Source organism: Mesoplodon mirus, assembly GCF_964341445.2.
Source record: "Mesoplodon mirus genome assembly, chromosome: 10".
In the NCBI taxonomy this organism is placed as follows: domain Eukaryota; kingdom Metazoa; phylum Chordata; class Mammalia; order Artiodactyla; family Ziphiidae; genus Mesoplodon; species Mesoplodon mirus.
In genome coordinates, this window is record NC_138986.1 from 41,385,945 (window position 1) to 41,406,487 (window position 20,543).

A 20,543-nucleotide genomic window follows, 5' to 3' on the forward strand; every position below is an offset into this window, starting at 1 on the left:
GTGGCCCTCCTCCGGGCGGGCTCCGCACGGCCAGGCGCAGGTCCGAGGAGACGGCGGGGAGGTCCCGCATCAGCCCAGGCGCCTCCCGCAGCAACTCCAGACCAACCGCCCCTGGGACCCGGGCCCGAGGCCAGAGCGGGATAAGCTCCCCAACCCCGGGCCCCGCCCGCCGCCTCCCGCCCTTGGCCTCCGCAGCGGGTCTGGCCACCTTCCCCGCCGCCACTCCCACCCGCCTCGCGCCTCCGGGCCCCGCTACCTCCCAGCCCCCGGCCGGGCCCCTGAGAGGCTGCGCTTCCCGTAAACTCCCCTCCCGGCGCTGCCCCCTCTCTGCCTCGGCCCCGCCTCCGCGGGACCCTGAGCCGCGCGTGATTGGCCCGGCCGCGCCATCACTCTCGGGCCGCGTCACCGCCCTCGTTTCCGACCGCCCCGAGACCGGCAGTGGTGTTAGTGCTCGCGGAGCCGCGGCGCAGGGCGTCGTGCTGCCCCGCTTGCTCCTGCTCGCCCGCAGGTCGGTGCGCTAGCCTAGCTGAGCGGCTACCAGCGCTGCGGGGCGGCCGGGCTGCACGCGCACCCGCCAACTGGGAAGCGGAGACACAGCTAGTCCGAGCTTCGGGATGAGGAGCGGACGAAGTTGACGAGCCCCCCACCCACGCTGCGCCTCTGCGGCGCAGAGGTGCGCTGCCCTCTCCAGGAGGTTCCCGCGCGCCGCTCTGCTCCAAGTGTGCACGGGACAGCCCGCCCCCGAGACCCGCAAACTTCACCCCAAGTCCAAAGTGTGAGCTCCGAGGGCGGTGCCGGGAGCCGGACTCCGTGCAGGGGGAGCTGTCCTGGCGGCTCTCGCGGCCGTCGGAGGGCGGAGACCGGTGGAAACTTTATCACCATCATCGTAGTTACTACGTTTTACTGTTGTTCTCCCCGCAGGGGCTGCAGCGAGCGCTCTGTCGCGCCTGTTTGTTTGCCAAAGGAGCCGCCCCGGGGAGAAGACTCGGAGGGGGGAGTTGTCTCCCCAAGGGATACCTGCAGCCCAGGCGTGGGGTTTGGGCGGCCTGGATGCGCAGAACCCAGCCCCGCAGCCGCTGACGCCGGGCGGCGGCGAAGTTTGGCTGCTGAGCGGCGCGGCGCAAGGCCACTGGACAGCGGGCAGCCAGGCGGCAGCGGGAGCGATGCCGGTGGGGGGCCTGTTGCCGCTCTTCAGTAGTCCCGCGGGCAGCGGCCTGGGCGGCGGCCTGGGTGGGGGGCTCGGCGGCGGCAGGAAGGGGTCCGGCCCCGCCGCCTTCCGCCTGACGGAGAAGTTCGTGCTGCTCTTGGTGTTCAGCGCCTTCATCACGCTCTGCTTCGGGGCGATCTTCTTCCTGCCCGACTCTTCCAAGCTGCTCAGCGGGGTCCTGTTCCACTCCAGCCCCGCCCTGCAGCCGCCCGCCGACCGCAAGCCCGGGCCCGGGGCGCGCGCCGAGGACGCGGCAGATGGGCGAGCCCGGCGCGGCGAGGAGGGCGCGCCCGGGGACCCCGCGGCCGCCCTGGAGGACAACTTGGCCAGGATCCGTGAAAACCACGAGCGGGCTCTGAGGGAAGCCAAGGAGACCCTGCAGAAGCTGCCCGAGGAGATCCAAAGAGACATCCTGATGGAGAAGGAGAAGGTGGCCCAGGACCAGCTGAGTAACAGGGTGGGGTTCAAGATGCTGCCCCCAGTGGACTTAGCACCCCTCGTTGGGGCGATTGACCGGGAGCCGGGCGACGCCGCCATCCGCGAGAAGAGGGAGAAGATCAAAGAGGTGAGTGCACCCGGCCAGTGTCAAAGGCTCTTTCGTTTCCATTTCAGTGTCAAAGTAGTTGGGGCCAATTATGATCTGAGGTTGAATCCCGTTGTTCTTAACTTGCATGCTCCGGTGAGCATAAGCCCCACGAGGTAGGTATTAAATACATGGGCAGGTTCTGTGCAAACCTCCTCTTTCACTGCCTGATCCATGGTTAATCGTCCCTGAGAGCAGTGACAGTGAAGCTTCCAAACAGCCCTCTAATGAGGCTTGGACGTGGCTTTGAAATGAAGCTTGCATGTAAACGCAAAGCATCAATCACGCATGGTAGAAATGTTCTAACAGCAAGCCAGCACACCCCGCGTTGGGTCATGTGGCCCCATTCTGCCAGGTGGCATCCTGTGTGTACTCACAGACTATAAAGGTGAAACTCGAGAACTTCCTATCATAGGGGGCACACTGTTGTTTACTTTTCAAAAAATGAAAAATGTAAAAAGCCAGCCTACCGCCTCTTGCATTTCGGGTGTAGTCAGAAAAAGAGTATTCCATATGATGCAACAGGTTTTCCTCCACAGCAGCACAATGATGACAAACTTAATCTAGGACAAACATGGACTTTGCTAAGTCTTTTTTTTTTTTTGATAAGTCTTTCATAATTTCTTTCCTGTGTTTTTCAGTTAGAACTTGTAACATATGGTTAGTTCATGCCTAGCTTAAAGCTGAAGAGGACCTTACAAATCATTTCGGACTGTCATTTTAAAGATGAAAGTTGAAGGGCCCAGAGCCCCAGAACCAGTTAGTGATTGAGTCAGGACTTGAAGCCCGGACTTCCTCTTGTCACCAGGCTCTCTGTGGACATGCCTCCTTTTACAGCTACTCTCCCCTGTGAAACTATGCCAGCCTGGTTTTTTACACAATCCAAGAGCTGCAGGAGCCATATTAAAAGCATTTCATCTCAAATCTTGATTCCAATTTCTAAAATACACTATGAATGGAAGTAATATATTTGTCATTTTTTAAGGTTCACAGAGTCTCTGTGAAAATAAATTTTGTGTTTTGACATTGGGCAGGTAATCAGGAAAGGAAGCTTCCTGATCCCCCCAATTTTCAGAACGTAAAAAGAATTCTGAGGTTGTGAAGAGGTACTTAGCTTAAGTGGCTCCAGAATGGAGGCAGCTTGGTTGTTGTAGGATTTCTGATTTTAGTATAAAGACCAGATGAATTTGGTTAAGCTGTAATTGAGCAAGTTAAAGTGGATTTGGGTGCCTTTCAGTTTACCCTAGGCAGAATGCCTTGATTCATTCCTCCTGTGCAAGTAGCTTCCTTCCACAGCCCATCAGCCTTTCTGCTTTGAGACCCTTCCTCAGGCACAGAACACTCCTAGACTTGGGTGGGGGGGGTGGATTTTACTCCCTGTGACAACTTCTGTCTAGCAGTTTCCCTTCTCCATGAAATCCTGTCAGTGCTGCAAAACCAGGAAGGTGGAAAAAAGGCTCTGCTTTCACCAACCATCTCCCTCTCCTCTTCATCTCTCAGGCTCCTTGAAAATAGCCGACCAAAACCCATAGATAATTTAGCCCCAAATTTGTATCTGCTTATGTTTCTCTTAAGTTTGAAGCGGTGTAATTCACACGTTTCATGCCTCTAAATTCCTATGCGCTGCCAGTTAGTGCAGATCACAGTTGTCCCAGGAAATTATTTTAAATACTAAAGATGCATGGATGTGAAAAAGCTATCAGTACTGACCAGTAGTGATTAAAAGTGCATTTAGAGCAGAAGCACTAAGACAGTAGCAGTCAGTTCAGGACAGCATATTAACAGTATGCATATCTGTCCTTATTAGATCAATGTTATCTATGTCTCCAGATCAGAAGGTCTTAATTAACCACATAAAGGAAATTTATGTAGTCTTCTATGTCCATGTGGTGCTAACATCTTCGCACCTAGATGTTTTGACACTGCCCAGTTTTGCATGAAGTGGTTGAACTAAATGGATTCTTTAAAATTTCATGGTGCCGTGAGAACCCAGGGGGCCGGGAAGCCAGCATGATTAGCTTCATTATTTAGTCAAAGGCTAATGGGAAGAAATGGATTATGGATTTTCATCAGATTAGTTCAGGCAGATGTGTTCCTTTGTAAACCAAAAAAAAAAAAAAAAAGTTACTCATGCTATTCTAAAAGTACACTGTAAATGTTCACTTTTGGAGAGGAAAGAGGGGTTGCCCGCTGTGAATAAGGCTCTGGACTTTACACATTTAGATTCAGTTCAGGTACCACCATGTATGCCATGTCATGGATCAACGGATCTTTGCCTTGATCTTGATTTTTATTGTTCCTTTATTTTCTAGTTCTCTTCATATACTTAGGTTCTCCATCACACCTGAAAGTACTAACAGTTTTATGGGTAAAATTCAGAAGGTATAAGCAAGTCTAACATGTTGGGAGCTTGGACTATAATATCTGAGCCAAACTTTCATTTTGTAGATTTGGTTTAAAGACAGCCAATGCTATTTTTATATTGCCAACACAGCTGTGTTACTGGTACCGTGGTAAATTTTTAACAAATTTGTGCTAAGGGGAAACACTTTCTCATTTCACATAGGATATTTATTGCCTAGCACCCTTGACAAAAAGGTGCTGCGTGCTTCCCAGTAGTGATCTCTGGTGGATGGTAAACATTTGATGTAAAACTTAAAGCCGAAATGAAGACAGCCCCCCACCCCGTGAAAACTTTGTAGGTAAATTAACTCTGGGATTTCCTTGAAATTTACAGTGTACACATAATGCCTATATATTCTCATGAGATTGATCTTTTAAACATTGTGCTCAAGTGGTCCTTAACTTTAAAAAGCACTGGTAGACAAACGAAGCACAGAAGTTAAAGAGCACCATGGAATGTTTAGAAAAGTAGTCCATTTTTCCTTCTACCCCGACTCTTTTTAAAATCAGGAAGTTTTTTGTTTTTTGTTTTTGCGGTACGCGGGCCTCTCACTGTTGTGGCCTCTCCCGTTGCGGAGCACAGGCTCCGGATGCGCAGGCTTAGCGGCCATGGCTCACGGGCCCAGCCGCTCCGCGGCATGTGGGATCTTCCCGGAGATCCCGGACCGTAGCACGAACCCGTGTCCCCTGCATCGGCAGGCGGACTCTCAACCGCTGCGCCACCAGGGAAGCCCCTAAAATCAGGAAGTTTTTGCGGGGAGTCACTACAAAGAGCCTGCACTGTCCTTTAGGGTTAGAGCCCTAATTATCAGTGGGATTCCTCCCTTCTCAGACTAGAACTCCTACCAGTCTAAATGGGGTGGAAGTGGGGAGGCTGACAGCCAGCTTTGGGCCTATCAGGTAAGGCTTTCGGACCAGTTAGCTGTAGGGTCACAGTTGTCTTCTCTAGGTTTCTCCAAACAGGCTTTAGTTTTTAATTCCAGAACTATTTATGTAATACAAAGTTGAAAGAAAATTTTCGTATTGATGGCTAATGGTGAATATATATTTCTGTGCCTTACACTAGCCTTAGGTTGTTCTTGAGTCTATAATTTATGTTCACGACTGACGATTAACCCTTTTATTAAAGGTCAGACATAGGAATAATCTACCTTGACCTATTAAAACATTTTTAATTTGAAACTTAACTTATTTGTGTGGGTAGTAGTGTGGAAAATAATATTTGCAAAATAAGACCACAGTTTGAAGACCTGACTCTGAAGGAGCTTAGATGTCCTTGGGTTACCTTGCCTGTTCTGCTCACCCTGTTCTGAAACACACTGGACATTGAACATGGGCAAATGCAAGACTTCCCCAGTCTTTGGACCTTTCCCAGAGCAGGTAGGTCGTGGAGTGTTTGTAAAAGGCTTCTCTCTTTAACAAATAAATAAATAAATAAAGGTTTCAACAGTGTATGTATTAGAGTAGATGCTCACTGTTGAACATTGATATACAAAAGCAGGAGAAGATTGTTAATGGATAATCAGTTATGCTCAACTTAATTTTCTGCATTGATAATTGATCATTTGTCTGGGAGGAGTATTCTGTCTTCCTCATATTGGGTAACTTAACATTCTTAACATTCATATAAAGGAACTCTATATAGGACCTAGAACCTAGTGTAGGCTGTGGAAAAGAGGTTTAAAAAATGCATTTTTGAGTAAATGCATCCGCATCTCTTAGGTGAGCTAATAATCTAAACCACTTAGAGAAATTTATGCTAATATTTCACATGTGTAAAAAGTGTCTCTGGATGAGATCTGAATTTGTTGGACTTCAGCAGCTTAGTTAACTTATTTGTATTAAATTATTTAATAAGCTATGGTAATACAAATTCTTTATTAGAGAGCGTTTAAAGCATGTGTCTCAAGGTCAGAGGGGAGGAAACCCACCAGATAAGATCAGTGTGAGGGCTAAATATACATGGGTAGATCAGCACTGCACTGGACCCTGCTTATACCTCATAACCCAGTAGAGAACCTGTGGCCTTTTAAGTTCTTTATAACCTACAAAACCAAAACCAAAAATACATGTGTTTGTCAAAGGTAAGTTTTGGTTGGTCAAAATAGGAGCAGCCCCCCTGTGGGCTCCAGGGATACTATGACATGCCTTTTCCCTAAGTAGGCAGAAATGATACAGGAGAAGCCAGTGTTTGGTAGTTTAAGGAATAGATTCTTTCTTTGGGGAAATTAAGTCTTGACTTTTTCCTCAGTGTTCTTTGTCTAGTACCTTGTTTAGTGTTAAATAATTGAACAGCCTGTAGTCCCCCACCCTTTACTACTAAATATGTTTAAAGGTCCTTTACACAAAGTCTGCAAAATTTTTTTTCTGTTACCAAAAATATGCCATAAAAATTATAACTCTCTGATTTTTAAAAGTAAACATATGCTCTAAACCATAAAATATTGTATCTGAATGAGACTTTAGAGATAGCTACAATAGAGTCAACTGAGGCACAAAGATTGTTCTGGAAATCACTTTGCTAGTTAGTGGTAGAGTTGAGAATAGAAGCCCAATCCTGGATGAATGTTGCTCATTATCCTGACATGGCTTGTCTCCTAAGTAAAATGCCAGAGAGGTGTATAAATTGACTGCCTATATTCATTATTTGCAGACACTAATGTCAGGTGAGTACAAAACATGTACAATCCTGCAGTATTATAACTTTGACCTCGTATTAGTTAAGTTACATTAACTATAGTAATTAAAAAAAAAACTTACTAGGGGCATAATTCAGAAAGCCTCTTCTTTTTAAAGCCACCCAGGGAAAATTTGATGACATCTTTTTCTCCTTATAAAGATATCTGCAGGAAATAGAGGCATTAGTAATCATTCAATTGGTCATTCTTGACAAAGAGAGATGGGGGAGAAATAGGGAGAACAAAAGAGAAAAGGTGTGGGCCAACGTCGAGGAGCTCTTTTAAACTATAAATGTACATGCTCTTTGGACATTGCGCAATGCATAACAGAAGAATGGAAAGCTAATCTGAAGGAGTATGTTTTTTTAAAAGTAAACATATATTTAATGATATCACTTATCTGTGGAATCCATGAAATATGACAAACTAGCGAATATAACAAAAATGAAGCAGACTCACAGATATAGAGAACAAACTGGTGGTTACCAGTGGGGAGAGGGAAAGTGGAGGGGGGCAGTATAGGGATAGGGGAATAAGAGGTACAAACTATTAGGTATAAAATAAGCTGCAAGGGGATATTGTATAACGTGGGAATATAGCCAGTATTTTATAATAACAATAAATGGAGTATAACCTTGAATCACCGTACTGTACATCTATAACTTATATAATATTGTACAGCAACTACACTTACATTTTTTTTAAAAAGCAGACATACATTTAAAAATCACACCAGTCTGTGGTCTCTTCATTATAGGAGCACATAGTTCTCTTCACCCAAGTAGGTCCTGGAGATTCTCTGGATGCTTTTACCTGCCCCTGCTCCCTTCATTTGTAACAACATGGTGTGGTGAGAAGGGCTAGTTTTGGGAGTCAGTTGACTTGGGTCTGAGTCTTGCCTCTTCCATTTACTAGCTTTGTGACCTTAAGCAAATTGCTTAATCTGTCAGAGCTTCAGTTTTGTCATTTGTAAAATGGAGGTAATAAAATACCCACTTTGTTGGATTGGAAAGTTTAAATGTGATCATCCACACAAAGCACTTAGAATGGTATCAGCTATGCAGGGAGTGTATAATCAATGTTGCTTGCTGTTATTACTGTTATTAATCACTACCTAAAGCCATCAAGCGGAGATTACATTGTTTCAGATACTGTTTAATACATCAGGGAAGTGAGTAATACTGTTTTAAAAAGTTAACAAAAACAGTTTAAGTTTGCTTAAAGGGCTACGTTTCCGGTTCAGGATGATCATTCCAGACAGCTGTGAGTTTACTGTGCTACTGTTAACTCTGATTTTCTCACATTCCTGCCAAATTCCAAAAAACTTTTGCTATTCTTAAAATTACATACTTTTCCAGCTTCTGTACTTCAAAATATGTGTTAAGGAATTAGTCTCTTTCTCACAGTCAGATGTGCTTGTTCCTGAAGTACCATCTTCTCAGAATGATCACAGTTCTTGAGTTACTTCCTTAAGCATTGAAATTGTTCCCCAAAATAGAGAAGAAGAGGGATTAAGTAAAATGCATTTGAACCTGTTTTGTCTTTGGAGGAATGTTTTTAAGAAGTGAGAAGAAAATTATTTTAGATTTGGCAACAATGTATGTAATTGTGATCAGTTCTATAATCAGAGCTCAGTCTGTCACCTGGTAGTCAAAATTCACATAAATCAGCTGTACTTCGTAACTCACAGATTTTGGCCTTTTTTTTTTTTTTTTTTGTGGTACGCAGGCCTCTCACTGTTGTGGCCTCTCCCGTTGCGGAGCACAGGCTCCGGACGCGCAGGCTCAGCGGCCATGGCTCACGGGCCCAGCCGCTCCGTGGCATATGGGATCCTCCCGGACCGGGGCACGAACCCGTATCCCCTGCATCGGCAGGCGGACTCTAAACCACTGCGCCACCAGGGAAGCCCGATTTTGGCCTTTCTTGAGAGCTTTGAACTTAGATTTATTAATGTATCAGGCCCAGAAGGACCTCAGAGATGCTTTACCCCGGTACTCATTTTACATATGAGAAACGGGGCCCTGTGAGCTGTGACTTCCTGAGATTCCCCCAGTGCACTAACTACAGAGCTGGAAACTGCCTCTTAGCTCTCAGGCCCCTGCTCCGCCCGTGACATCTTGTCTCTAATGAGAACATACGCTTTGGAGGGTGGCTGGCCTGGCCCTCCCTCCTCCTCAGCCCTGAGTAGCAGGCCAAGCAGCAGGAAGCCCACTGAGACCGTCCTAGAAGGAAAGCAACCCTGGCTAGTTCGTTTGCTCTGCAAAACGCAGCAGCACTGCCCCCCCGCCCCACACACTGAGTCCTGATAAAGACTTCTGTGATCATTAGGTACTTGAAAGAAAACCAAATGAGATTAAGGCTTAAGAGCATTGAAAAGTCGCAGCCCTCATTCCTGTCATGAATACTCTGGCAGTTGCTTTAGGTACATTAGAGCCCAGCAGAGCTGCAGATAATCCAGAAGAGAGATAATGAAATTAAAAAGCCCATGTAGCCTTTGTTATTTAGTTGACTTTCGTAACTAAAATGCCGCCTCACTTCCTTTTTACTGCCAGTCCATTTGTCTCCCTCGCTCTTAAGCTTATCAAAGGCCCAGTCCCTCATTTGCTCCAGTACTCTCTGGTCACTGTGGTTCTACATCCTTTCATACAGTGACACGCAGGTCATATTATATTAACTTTGACTTGTTAATATTATTAACATTTATATTAACTTTTTATTTTTATATTAAGTATTATATAGATACTTTTTTACGTATTTATATACGTGGGTCTCCCATTAGGTTGTCCTGTCTCCAGTGCCTAGTGTGAAGGTGCTTAGTATAAGAGAAAGACTGGAAGTGAGGGGATAAAAACCTGGTGAAGGGTGCCGAGCTCTGCAGGGGTGGCTTAATAATACAGCGCACTATGCACTAAAACAGTCTTTGTTGCAACACTTGCCTAGGCCAGGAGTTTATGAGAAAAGGTGCAGTAATAATGATGTACATGGGCCTGTGAATGATTGTGGTTGAGACATGAACTTGGGCCATCCAAAGACCATGAGCTATTGCTGGAATCTTCATATCTGCCAAATCCTTTTTCACGGAAAGATCTTTTTTGGGGGGGCCCAGCTGTGTGGCTTGAGGGATCTTAGTTCCCCGACCAGGGATCGAACCCGTCCCCCCTGCAGTGGAAGCTTGGAGTCCTAACCACTGGACCGCCAGGGAGGTCCTGGAAAGGTCTTTTCAAAGTCCTATGAAGAGCACTTGATTCTTCTAAGGGACAAGAGGGTCCAGAGATAGGGGTCCAGAGATAGGAGTCCAGGGCTCATGGTCCACGCTGGGGGTGGCCACGTCCAGCTTCCCTGAGCTGATGTTTGAGCCATGATTGACTCTAGTTCCTCTTTCACAAGAATACGTGCTGCAACTACTAAAAGGTTGTGTTTCCTCACTGTATGTCTGTCTGTTGGGGCGCAAAACAAAAGGACAGACCTGTGGAGTGATGAAGGCAGCACGGGGTGTGTACCTAGTCTCAAAATCTCATTCCCAGCTGCCTGAAAATTCACCATCAGTGCCTCCCTTTTGTTGATGTATTGCTTCTTAAAGGCTGCTATTAAAACAATATCACTAAACTTGCCCAGCAGAAATTATTATACTTTGAGATTTATCTTAACAAGGGCGAGAATGGGTTTGTAAAAGAAGCAAGTATCTTTCACTGTGTTATTTCATTATAAAGTAACACTTGCTTAGGAAAGAACATTTTGAAAGTACACAGGAGTAGAAAAAAGAAAAAAAAAATCCTTCACAGTTCAATCACTCAGTCACAAGCAGTGTCAACACTTCCTGCCCCAACATATAGGTTATTTTTCCCCCAGTTATAACCACACTATATATACATGTTTTTTTTTCATTTTCTTTTAGTGTAATTTTATGATAGCATAGTATATGAAATAGAAGCATCATAGTTTATTTAACCATCCCCTCGGCCCTGAACATTTAGATTTTTTCCAGTTTTTTGTTTTTATTTTAAAATACTGAGATAAACACCTTTGTCCATTAAGATTCCAGCTCATTTTTCATTTCCGCCCCCAACCCCATGAGTAGGATTTCCCCTTAATTTCCTAGTAGAGGAAATGAATAAGTCAAAGGATTGTAGTACATTTTGAGGGATGACTTTCCAAAAACAATGTATACTTCCACCTGTAATGCAATGAACCTAGTCTCGACTCTATAAATTTCATGGGTGATGAAGCAGTATCTTGTATATTTAATTTTCTTTTCTTTAAGCAGCATTTTCTCCTGAGTTGGGTGACTAGTTGGATTTCCTCACTGTGAGTTGTGTAGAACGAGGAGGCTTTTAAAGAAGCAGGATTGGGATGAAGGCAGAGCTTGGAGACTAAGAAATGGGGTGTCAGAGAAGATGGATCTATCAGGCACATGGCTCCTGAAGGGGGCAAAGTCCTGAAAGGCAGTAGACAGTGTTGTCTACTAAAAACAGCAGCAAAATTTGCCTCTTCCCTGGGCTGGACCCTTAGGATTATAAGTGCCCTTTATTGATAGGAGTACCTACCAAGCATGTTGGAACAGCCTGCTTTCCCTCAGCCAAGACGCAGCCCACCAGCTTCCATCAGCTCATCTTCATTGTTATCGTTGGGTTTTTTTTGTTTTTTTTTGTATTTTTGCGGTACGCGGGCCTCTCACTGCTGTGGCCTCTCCCGTTGCGGAGCACAGGCTCCGGACGCGCAGGCCCAGCGGCCATGGCTCACGGGCACAGCAGCTCCGCGGCATGTGGGATCTTCCCGGACCGGGGCACGAACCCGTGTCCCCTGCATTGGCAGGCGGACTCTCAACCACTGCGCCACCAGGGAAGCCCTATCGTTGGGTTTTTGCATCACATATTTGAGGAAGATGTTGGCCTCTCTGAAGATCTGGGAAAGGAGAGATGGAATCTTCTTTTTTAGAATTCGTCAGGATGGCTTCCTAATATTTTAAGATCATAGCTGAAGCTCAAAAATGGTCCAAATAGAATTTCAGAAGTGTTTTTTTTTTTTTTTTTTTTTTTAGTGGTGCCAGAAAATGGCAAGTCTGACAAAGCTGAATTCTTAAAGAAGAAAAATTAACCAAAAGGAAATTGTCAATAAGATTTCAAAGCAATATACATGTTTACGTTTGAAGGGGCAGGCTGACCTTTTGTATATTAGAGGCCTTTGGTGTCTTAAATAGGATAAATGTGCATTTTGTCTAAGGTATTTTATTTTAGAATAAAAGAAAAGCATGATTTATTTATGAAGTTTAGGCTTTTCTTTTTTTTTGGCTAACTCCAAATGTGTTTTTAGTCATGTTTTTTTAAGGTAGTGAGGAGCTGCACATTTTAAAATGTATTTATATTCTGACCTTGGTTAGTTCATAAAAGTCTGCCAAATGCCAGAACCGTTTAAATTTGGCTTTGAGACTGCATTAACATGGTGAATAATGATTGACATAAATGTACTATATTATTTTTATAAATTGTGGTTTGAGATGATAGTCATCTTAGAATATTTAGGATGCTATTCTCTGAGACATGTTATTTTTGTAGTCAACTAGCAGTGTTGATTGTCAAAATGTATCTAGTCAACTACAAGTTTTCATCTCATGATTAGAAGTGCCTCAATGTCCATGTTGTGATTTCAGGAGTTAGCCTGAGTCAGTTTTATAAGGCATTCTTGGTAAGTGTAAAAGGAACTTTATGTAGTGAAAAACGTGTTTTATGATTGGCATGTGTTGAATACATTGTATACATTCACTCGTATTAAGCATTTTGGTTAGTCTTCATTATTTAATCCTCCTAGGGCTTGCTTAACTTAGAATGTGTGATGAAGAACTTAGCTTAAAAAAAAAAAAAAGCAGGTGGGGTGGGCGGCTAATTGGAGGAGCATAAAAATGAAGATGATTTATTAACTACTGTTCAAAGCTGCTTTAGCAGTTACGGTGAATAAAAATTATGATTAATTAAGTGTTTTGTCAGTAATAAGATAAAGCCACAGCAGAGGTTAGAAGTACTTCTGTTTTCCCTTACTCTGAGAGTACAGAATCTCTGTGATGTTGGTTCTTCACAGACATGAATCTGTTACAGGACTGTCATGTTAAGAGCAGGAGAAAGAGCTTCCCCTGTATTCGTCCACCGGAGCCAGAGCCCTGGGCCTCACCCATAATAGCACCCAGTAAATATTAGTTGAATGAATACACCTTTTTAAACAAGCGTACCAGGAGGAATTACTTAGGTTAAGTGTGACACCCTCCCCCCTTTAAATAAGCACATATTCCAAAAGTGGTGTCTACTCATTTTTGGAACCCTTGCTACCTGTCCTCATGGGCTACAAGGCCATTGTCTTGGAGGGGAGACCTGATTTTTTTTTTATAACAGTCAAAAGTCATTCAGAACCAGATCTAGTGAATAAAGAGATTCATCAATGTAGGAAACACCTTTTCTAGTTTTAAAGTTGTTTTTAGAATGATTTATAAAGTGAAAAGCTGTATTCATTTTCTTACATGACTTGTAAACTGGCTGTGAAGGTGGTTCATAAAAAAAAATCTTTTGAGCAGATGTAACATCACTGAAATAAATGTGGGTACTTGTGAAATTCTTTTGAAGGTCGACACTTACTTGAATATAAAAAGTCCTGTTTTGCTTAAAAGTTAGTCTGTTTTATATTTACAGTCAGCATTTTGTTTTTCAGTTCTGTGATTTTTAGATTAGGTGGAGTCCTCATTCATTTCTATTCATTATTATCTAGAGCTGTGGACTACATTTAATAAGCGTTGTCATTTTTCTTACATTTCAGTTTTGTACATGGTACACCCTAATTAACGTTAGTGTGGGTTGTTTGTTTGTTTGTTTTTCCTATCCCAGCAAACATTTTTGGGAGGCCATGGTGTTTTTATAAATAGTGCTTACAATACCACATTGAAATGAAAAGTCATAGGTTAGGTGTTATTTCCTCTAGAGAAATTAGAATTTAATAAAAATTTTCTCTGTAAGAAGGTGTAATATTTTGAGAAAGAACCTTAGTCTTCTGTTTCCCAGTTTAATATTATATCTCCTGAAAAGTGTTGTCTCTTATAAATAATTGCATGGTAGAGGCTCTGTGAATTTATTGAATTTGCACATGGTTCCTTTTCCAGTTCATTCTGCAGATCACTATTAGATTAATCTCCCAAAAATATCACTTCTCTCATGTTGCCCAACTCAGGTTTTAGTGGGCCTCATTTCCTATGGAGCACTGATTCAAATTTTAGGCAGCTTAAGAGTCACCTGGAGAGCACATTAGCACTCAGATTGCAAGTTGCTGCTTCCAGAGTTTCTAATTCAGTAGGTCTGGGTGGGCCCCAGAATTTGCATTTTTAACATATTCCTGTGGGTGATGCTGATACCACTGGTCCAGTGACTACAGTTTAAGAAACATTGTTCTAGAATGAAGTCCCAACTCCTTAGGCTGGCATTCATTGTCTTCTACAAATCTGCCTCAGTTTGCTGGAGTCGCATCCCTTAAATTAGGAAGGACTCTGTGCTTCAGCTAAACTTGCATAGGTACTGTCTCCAAAACACACCTTATTTTATTCTTCACAAATGGAGTGTCTTCTCATTTGCCCAAAAATCTATGCCTCCTTGAAGCCCTCTCTCACATTCCCAACCTTTACTGATCTCTCCCTTCACCGAAGTCATGTGGCATTGATTGTTTCTGTCTTTGGCCTGTTTGTTGCTAAGTTCATGGGCATGGTTATCTTCCATCTGGAGTTTAGACCTCCTCAGTGTGGAAACACCTTTTTCTACTCCATAGGTTCATGGTCCAGAATTTAACAGTGGAGGGCGGTTTGTCTTAAATACAACCAAAATGAGAAACAATTTAAGTATGTCACCAAAATTCTTTACAACCTACTCAGACGGTGAGACAAGATGGTAGAGTAGAAACCCTTCTGAGTCTCCCTTTCCATCTGTGAAATGGGGCTAATAATTCCCTTTTGCAGAGTTCTTCTAAGAATTAAAGTAGAAAATGTATGTGAATCTCTCTGCACGATTCCTGGTACATAGCATTATTCAATAAATAGTATTTATTAGCAGCTAGGGATTGATTGGAGTAATAGGTTAAGAAAAGGGATTGTTGGTAAGAACTGGTTTTGAGAAGTCACTTCCAGGAAAGAAACAGAAGTTTGGGCTGCAGTATTGCTGTGTTAACCAATAGTTGTATTTTCTGCTGTTACCTCCCTGCTTAGTTGTTGTTGCCAAAATTGCTGCTTCCTGTGGCAGGAAAGAAAGCATTCTTTTGCCTCTTCAATTTTTATCTCACAGAAGTGATGGTCGTCCTTAGGAAAACCAGGGAGACGGTGTCCATTCATCAGTGGCCAGTTACCTCTGGCTTCCTGGCCTGGTGTCACACAAACACTCAGATATGGGAGGAGGAAAAAAGTCAGAGGAGAAGAATGAAATCTAAAATACCTTAAGGGCATGGAAAGAAATGTTTTGTGAGCCGGAAAAAACGGAATATGTTTCATTCAGAGATAGCTACGGGTATAAATTTAGCTCAATAATTAGGCATATGGTGCTTTCATTTAGGAAGTATCTATACCCTTTGTGATAAGATCCGTTGATTATTAGAGCTGCTGCAGCTTTAACTACATTGGCAGCAGAGATTCCTAGTACATTTAAAACAAGAATTGAAGAGTGAAATGGAAAACGGAATTAATAATTTGTTCTTGGTTGGTTTTAATCTGTTCTTTATTAACTTTGTAGTTTATGCCCGGAGGATTAGATTTGGCAACAGAACACCAACTAATGTTCTTAAAGTTTACTTTCTTTTATTGGAACATTATATTAAAGACTTTCTGAAGAATATTTTGGCTGAATTTAGTCTTAACATAAGAGGTGATATGAAAGTTCTTACGATTCAACCTAAAACAATAGAAAACTTTTGAGCTATGATATTTTTAATTTTTAAGTTTTTTCATCTTAAGTTTCAAAGTAGAATTTGTTTAATAAAAACCAATTAAGAAGTAAAGGTATTCTTGTTGGCCATGAGTATGTTTCATTTAGTCTTCTTTTTTTCTAGCTTTTTTTTTTTTAATGCCACAGCCCCCCAGCCCCATCTACTTTTTCCAATCTTAGAATTTAAATCTGTTTGCCATTGGTGGAAAGGAAAATAGGAAAAGTTAAAATCAAAGGGTATTTGTATTGCCATGCCTTGTCAAATGCTTCTAAAATTGAAAACAGACAGACAGTTGTAATTATATAAATAGGAAAGAGTAGGAATAGCATGATGTAACAAGCGGAAATACAGAGGTTAAAAAACAGTTGCCCTTAGTGGAGTGGGGAAGAGAGATGCTCTTCTTCTATTTCTTTCTTAATGCTTCGTTAATATAGTTTCATTGGGGCTTCCCTGGTGGCACAGTTGTTGAGAGTCCACTTGCCGATGCAGGGGACACAGGTTCGTGCCCTGATCTGGGAAGATCCCACATGCTGTGGAGCGGCTGGGCCCGTGAGCCATGGCCACTGAGCCTGTGCGTCCGGAGCCTGTGCTCCGCAACAGGAGAGGCCACAACAGTGAGAGGCCCGTGTACCGCCAAAAAAAAAAAATATATATATATATATATATATATAGTTTCATTAGAATATGCCTGTAAATCTGGGTTTCAGTGTATGTGTTTCTGTGGTTGTAGTTCTCCATCCACCTGTGATTTGGAGAATTACACTCTAGGTTTTCGTAAGGTAGAGGCACTAGAATTTGGGCATTTAGAAGGGACTTCTTTGGGGACCAGAAAGAAGTTTGATAAACTGTAATACCAGGACTGAGTTAACCAGTTGCAGATTCCTCATCAGGAAAACTACTCTCTGCATGTATGTGTTCTTGATAAGTGAAAGTTTTGACCTAAATACTCTACTTTGACTTTGATGTGGTAATCGAGGTTTAGGATTTTATGGCCAAATACACCACATGTAATTAGGTATTAGTTTTAGCTGTCTTAATTTAGCTTAATGTAGCTGTATTTTTCTGTCATGCTTTTTACCCATGCTGTTAATCATCTTCCATCCTTTTCTGTTTTCTCTCAGAAAGAGGTGGTGCTGATGACACAAAAGTAGATAGCAGAGGGTAGCACAAGTGGGATTACATATATTACATGTCAGATTACTAGTCTCCTTAATAATCCAAAAGTGACTATGCTTATCAGCAAGGACCGAGCAGCACTCTGGCTTCCTGCAACCTTAAGAGGTGGAGTCCAGACATGAGCACTGGCACACAGACAGATCACCTTTTCCCTGAGTTGCAGGCACTTGCTGCAGGTTTTAGAATTCCTGAGGGAGAAAGCTATCCAGTTACATGATTGGTTAGCATATTTGTGGGCCTTTGGCTCTCAATGGCATTGCTTGAAAGCTATCAGGAAGGAATGCCTTTGATTGATTTGAAATCTCAGGCATCATCATAGTGTTGCTAGGATTTTCCAAAACACGGGAGGATTTTTGAAGACAGCACTTTTGAGAGCTGATCTGAAGGTGTTAAACTAAACTGGTAGGGAGGGAAGCTTCTTTGTCTACTTCTAGGTGAGATTACTGCACCTGTACTTCACTCTGGAGTATCCTGTCTTCACAAACCCCAGGGGTACAGAACACATTAGTGATCATAAAAGAGAGTGTCTGTATATAATGCACCCTAGTTTTCTGTCCTTATATAACAAGACCCCAAGTTAGCTCTTTCTTTTATGAAACTGAATTTTGCCTTAATATTTAAAATAAGATTTTTATTCCTTAATTGACACAAACCTTGGCTATTAGTTTCCAGGTATGTTTCATTTATGAATAACAACAACAATAATAACAATGCCTGATAATTTCCACTTTTTCTGTAGATTTAAAATTGCGGTAGCAGTCAAGACTAACTATTTAATTAAAAATACACCTTCTCAGGCTTCCCTGGTGGCGCAGTGGTTGAGAGTCTGCCTGCCGATGCAGGGGACACGGGTTTGTGCCCCGGTCTGGGAAGATCCCGCGTGCTGCGGAGCGGCTAGGCCCGTGAGCCATGGCCGCTGAGCCTGCGCGTCCGGAGCCAGTGCTCCGCAACGGGAGAGGCCACAACAGTGAGAGGCCCGTGTACAGCAAAAAAAATAAAAAAATAAAAAATAAAAAAATAAAAATACACCTTCTTGGTTATAGTCTAAGATATGCTCCCTTCTTTCTCCCAATAGAATGCATGTGTTATTTTTCTTTTTCTGAGAATAGTCTCCTTAACTGATTTTCTGTGTAGCTTGATCTATATATAATTAAAACAAACAACAACTAGATTTTTACAATCTCATCTTTGTATACATTGTGTCCCCTTTATCTGCAATTTTAATTCTAGAGTGGTAAAAAGTATGGAAGTAATTACACCATACCATTTGTGGAGTATTTACTTCTAGTTAGGCACAGTGCTAACCACTCTTCATACATAAACTCATTTAATTCTCAGAACAGCCCTGTGATTTGTATTATTTTCCCAGTTTTACACACAGGAAATTGAGGCCGACAGGGTTCAAGCAAGTTGCCCAAGGTTACAGAGCGACTGGGTCCTCACCTGGGATTTGACATGGGGTCATCTGGCCCTGGCATACATCCTACTCTCACTGCGCTCACCCCAGTAAATGCCCCTCAGCCTCTCCACCGCACCCACCATGCCTTGGGACCCTTGAGAATCTTACCCACCTTGAGTAAAGCACTGAGATGCCTGTCACAGAGTCACTCCTTTGCCTGAGAAGTATAGGGGGGAAGCAGGAGCACAAAGCTTGACACTACTTTCATCTCAGCCTGTGGCAAACAGAATGCTAAGGGTTTTTTTTTGTGTGTGTTTTTTTACACTTAATTCTGCAAGTAAAACCCATGATCAGTTTGTTTGGAAAAGCTGCTTTTAAGAGTAATATTTAGAGAAGCAAGAAGAACTACAGTCCTGCAGCCTGTGGAACAAAAACCACATAAACAGAAAGATAGACAAGATGAAAAGGCAGAGGGCTATGTACCAGATGAAGGAACAAGATGAAACCCCCAAAAAACAGCTAAATGAAGTGGAGATAGGCAACCTTCCAGAAAAAGAATTCAGCATAATGATAGTGAAGATGATCCAGGACCTTGGAAAAAGAATGGAGGCAAAGATCGAGAAGATGCAAGAAACGTTTAACAAAGATCTAGAAGAATTAAAGAACAAACAAACAGAGATGAACAATACAGTAACTGAAAGGAATACTACACTAGAAGGAATCAATAGCAGAATAACTGAGGCAGAAGAACGAATAAGTGACCTGGAAGACAGAATGGTGGAATTCACTGCTGCAGAACAGAATAAAGAAAAAAGTATGAAAAGAAATAAAGACAGCCTAAGAGACCTCTGGGACAACATTAAACGCAATAACATTCACATTATAGGGGTCCCAGAAGGAGAAGAGAGAGAGAAAGGACCTGAGAAAATATTTGAAGAGATTATAGTCGAAAACTTCCCTAACATGGGAAAGGAAATAGCCACCCAAGTCCAGGAAGTGCAGCGAGTCCCATACAGGATAAACCCAAGGAGAAACATGCCGAGACACATACTAATCAAATTGGCAAAAATCAAAGACAAAGAAAAATTATTGAAAGCAGCAAGGGAAAAATGACAAATAACATAGAAGGGAACTCCCATAAGGTTAACAGCTGATTTCTCAGCAGAAACTCTACAAGCCAGAAGGGAGTGGCATGATATACTTAAAGTGATGAAAGGGAAAAACCTAAAACCAAGATTACCTGGCAAGGATCTCATTCATATTCGATGGAGAAAATCAAAAGCTTTACAGACAAGCAAAGCTAAGAGAATTCAGCACCAACAAACCAGCTCTACAACAAATGCTAAAGGAACTTCTCTAAGTGGGAAACACAAAAGAAGAAAAGGACCTACAAAAACAAACCCAAAACAATTAAAAAAATGGTCATAGGAACCATATGAAATGGTCATACGTATCGATAATTACCTTAAACGTGAATGGATTAAATGATCCAACCAGAAGACACAGGTTGCTGAATGGATACAAAAACAAGACCCGTATATATGCTCTCTACAAAAGACCGACTTCAGACCTAGGGACACAAACAGACTGAAAGTGAGGGGATAGAAAAAGATATTCCATGCAAATGGAAATCAAAAGAAAGTGGGAGTAGCAATACTCATATCAGATAAAATAGACTGTAAAATAAAGAATGTTACAAGAGACAAGGAAGGACACTACATGATGATCAAGGGATCAATCCAAGAAGAAGATATAACAATTATAAATACATATGCACCCGACATAGGAGCACCTCAGTACATAAGGCAACTGCTAACAGCTATAAAAGAGGAAATCGACAACGCAATAATAGTGGGGGACTTTAACACCTCATTTACACCAATGGACAGATTATCCAAAATGAAAATAAATAAGGAAACAGAAGCTTTAAATGACACAATAGACCAGATAGATCTAATTGATATTTATAGGACATTCCATCCAAAAACAGCAGATTACACTTTCTTCTCAAGTGTGCATGGAACATTCTCCAGGATAGATCACATCTTGGGTCACAAATCAAGCCTCAGTAAACTTAAGAAGATTGAAATCATACTAAGCATCTTTTCTGACCACAACACTATGAGATTAGAAATGAATTACAGGGAAAAAAAAGGAAAA

The 20,543-nt window shown here is 42.5% G+C and overlaps 1 protein-coding gene across 3 annotated transcripts in view; it reads left to right on the plus strand.

The window, feature by feature from the left end:
* The first annotated feature begins 606 nt into the window (after positions 1 to 606).
* The window catches only part of MAN1A1 (mannosidase alpha class 1A member 1), a 181,948-nt gene continuing 162,011 nt past the window's right edge, over positions 607 to 20,543 (plus strand). For 2 of the 3 annotated variants that reach the window (XM_082633925.1, XM_082633924.1), the window contains exon 1: positions 1,028 to 1,772. In XM_082633925.1, coding sequence (XP_082490051.1) covers positions 1,164 to 1,772 — 609 coding nt within the window. In that variant the 5' untranslated portion in view covers positions 1,028 to 1,163. Of the gene's footprint in view, positions 720 to 921; positions 1,773 to 20,543 lie in introns of those variants that run through there. The other variant, XM_082633926.1, reaches the window with a different exon arrangement.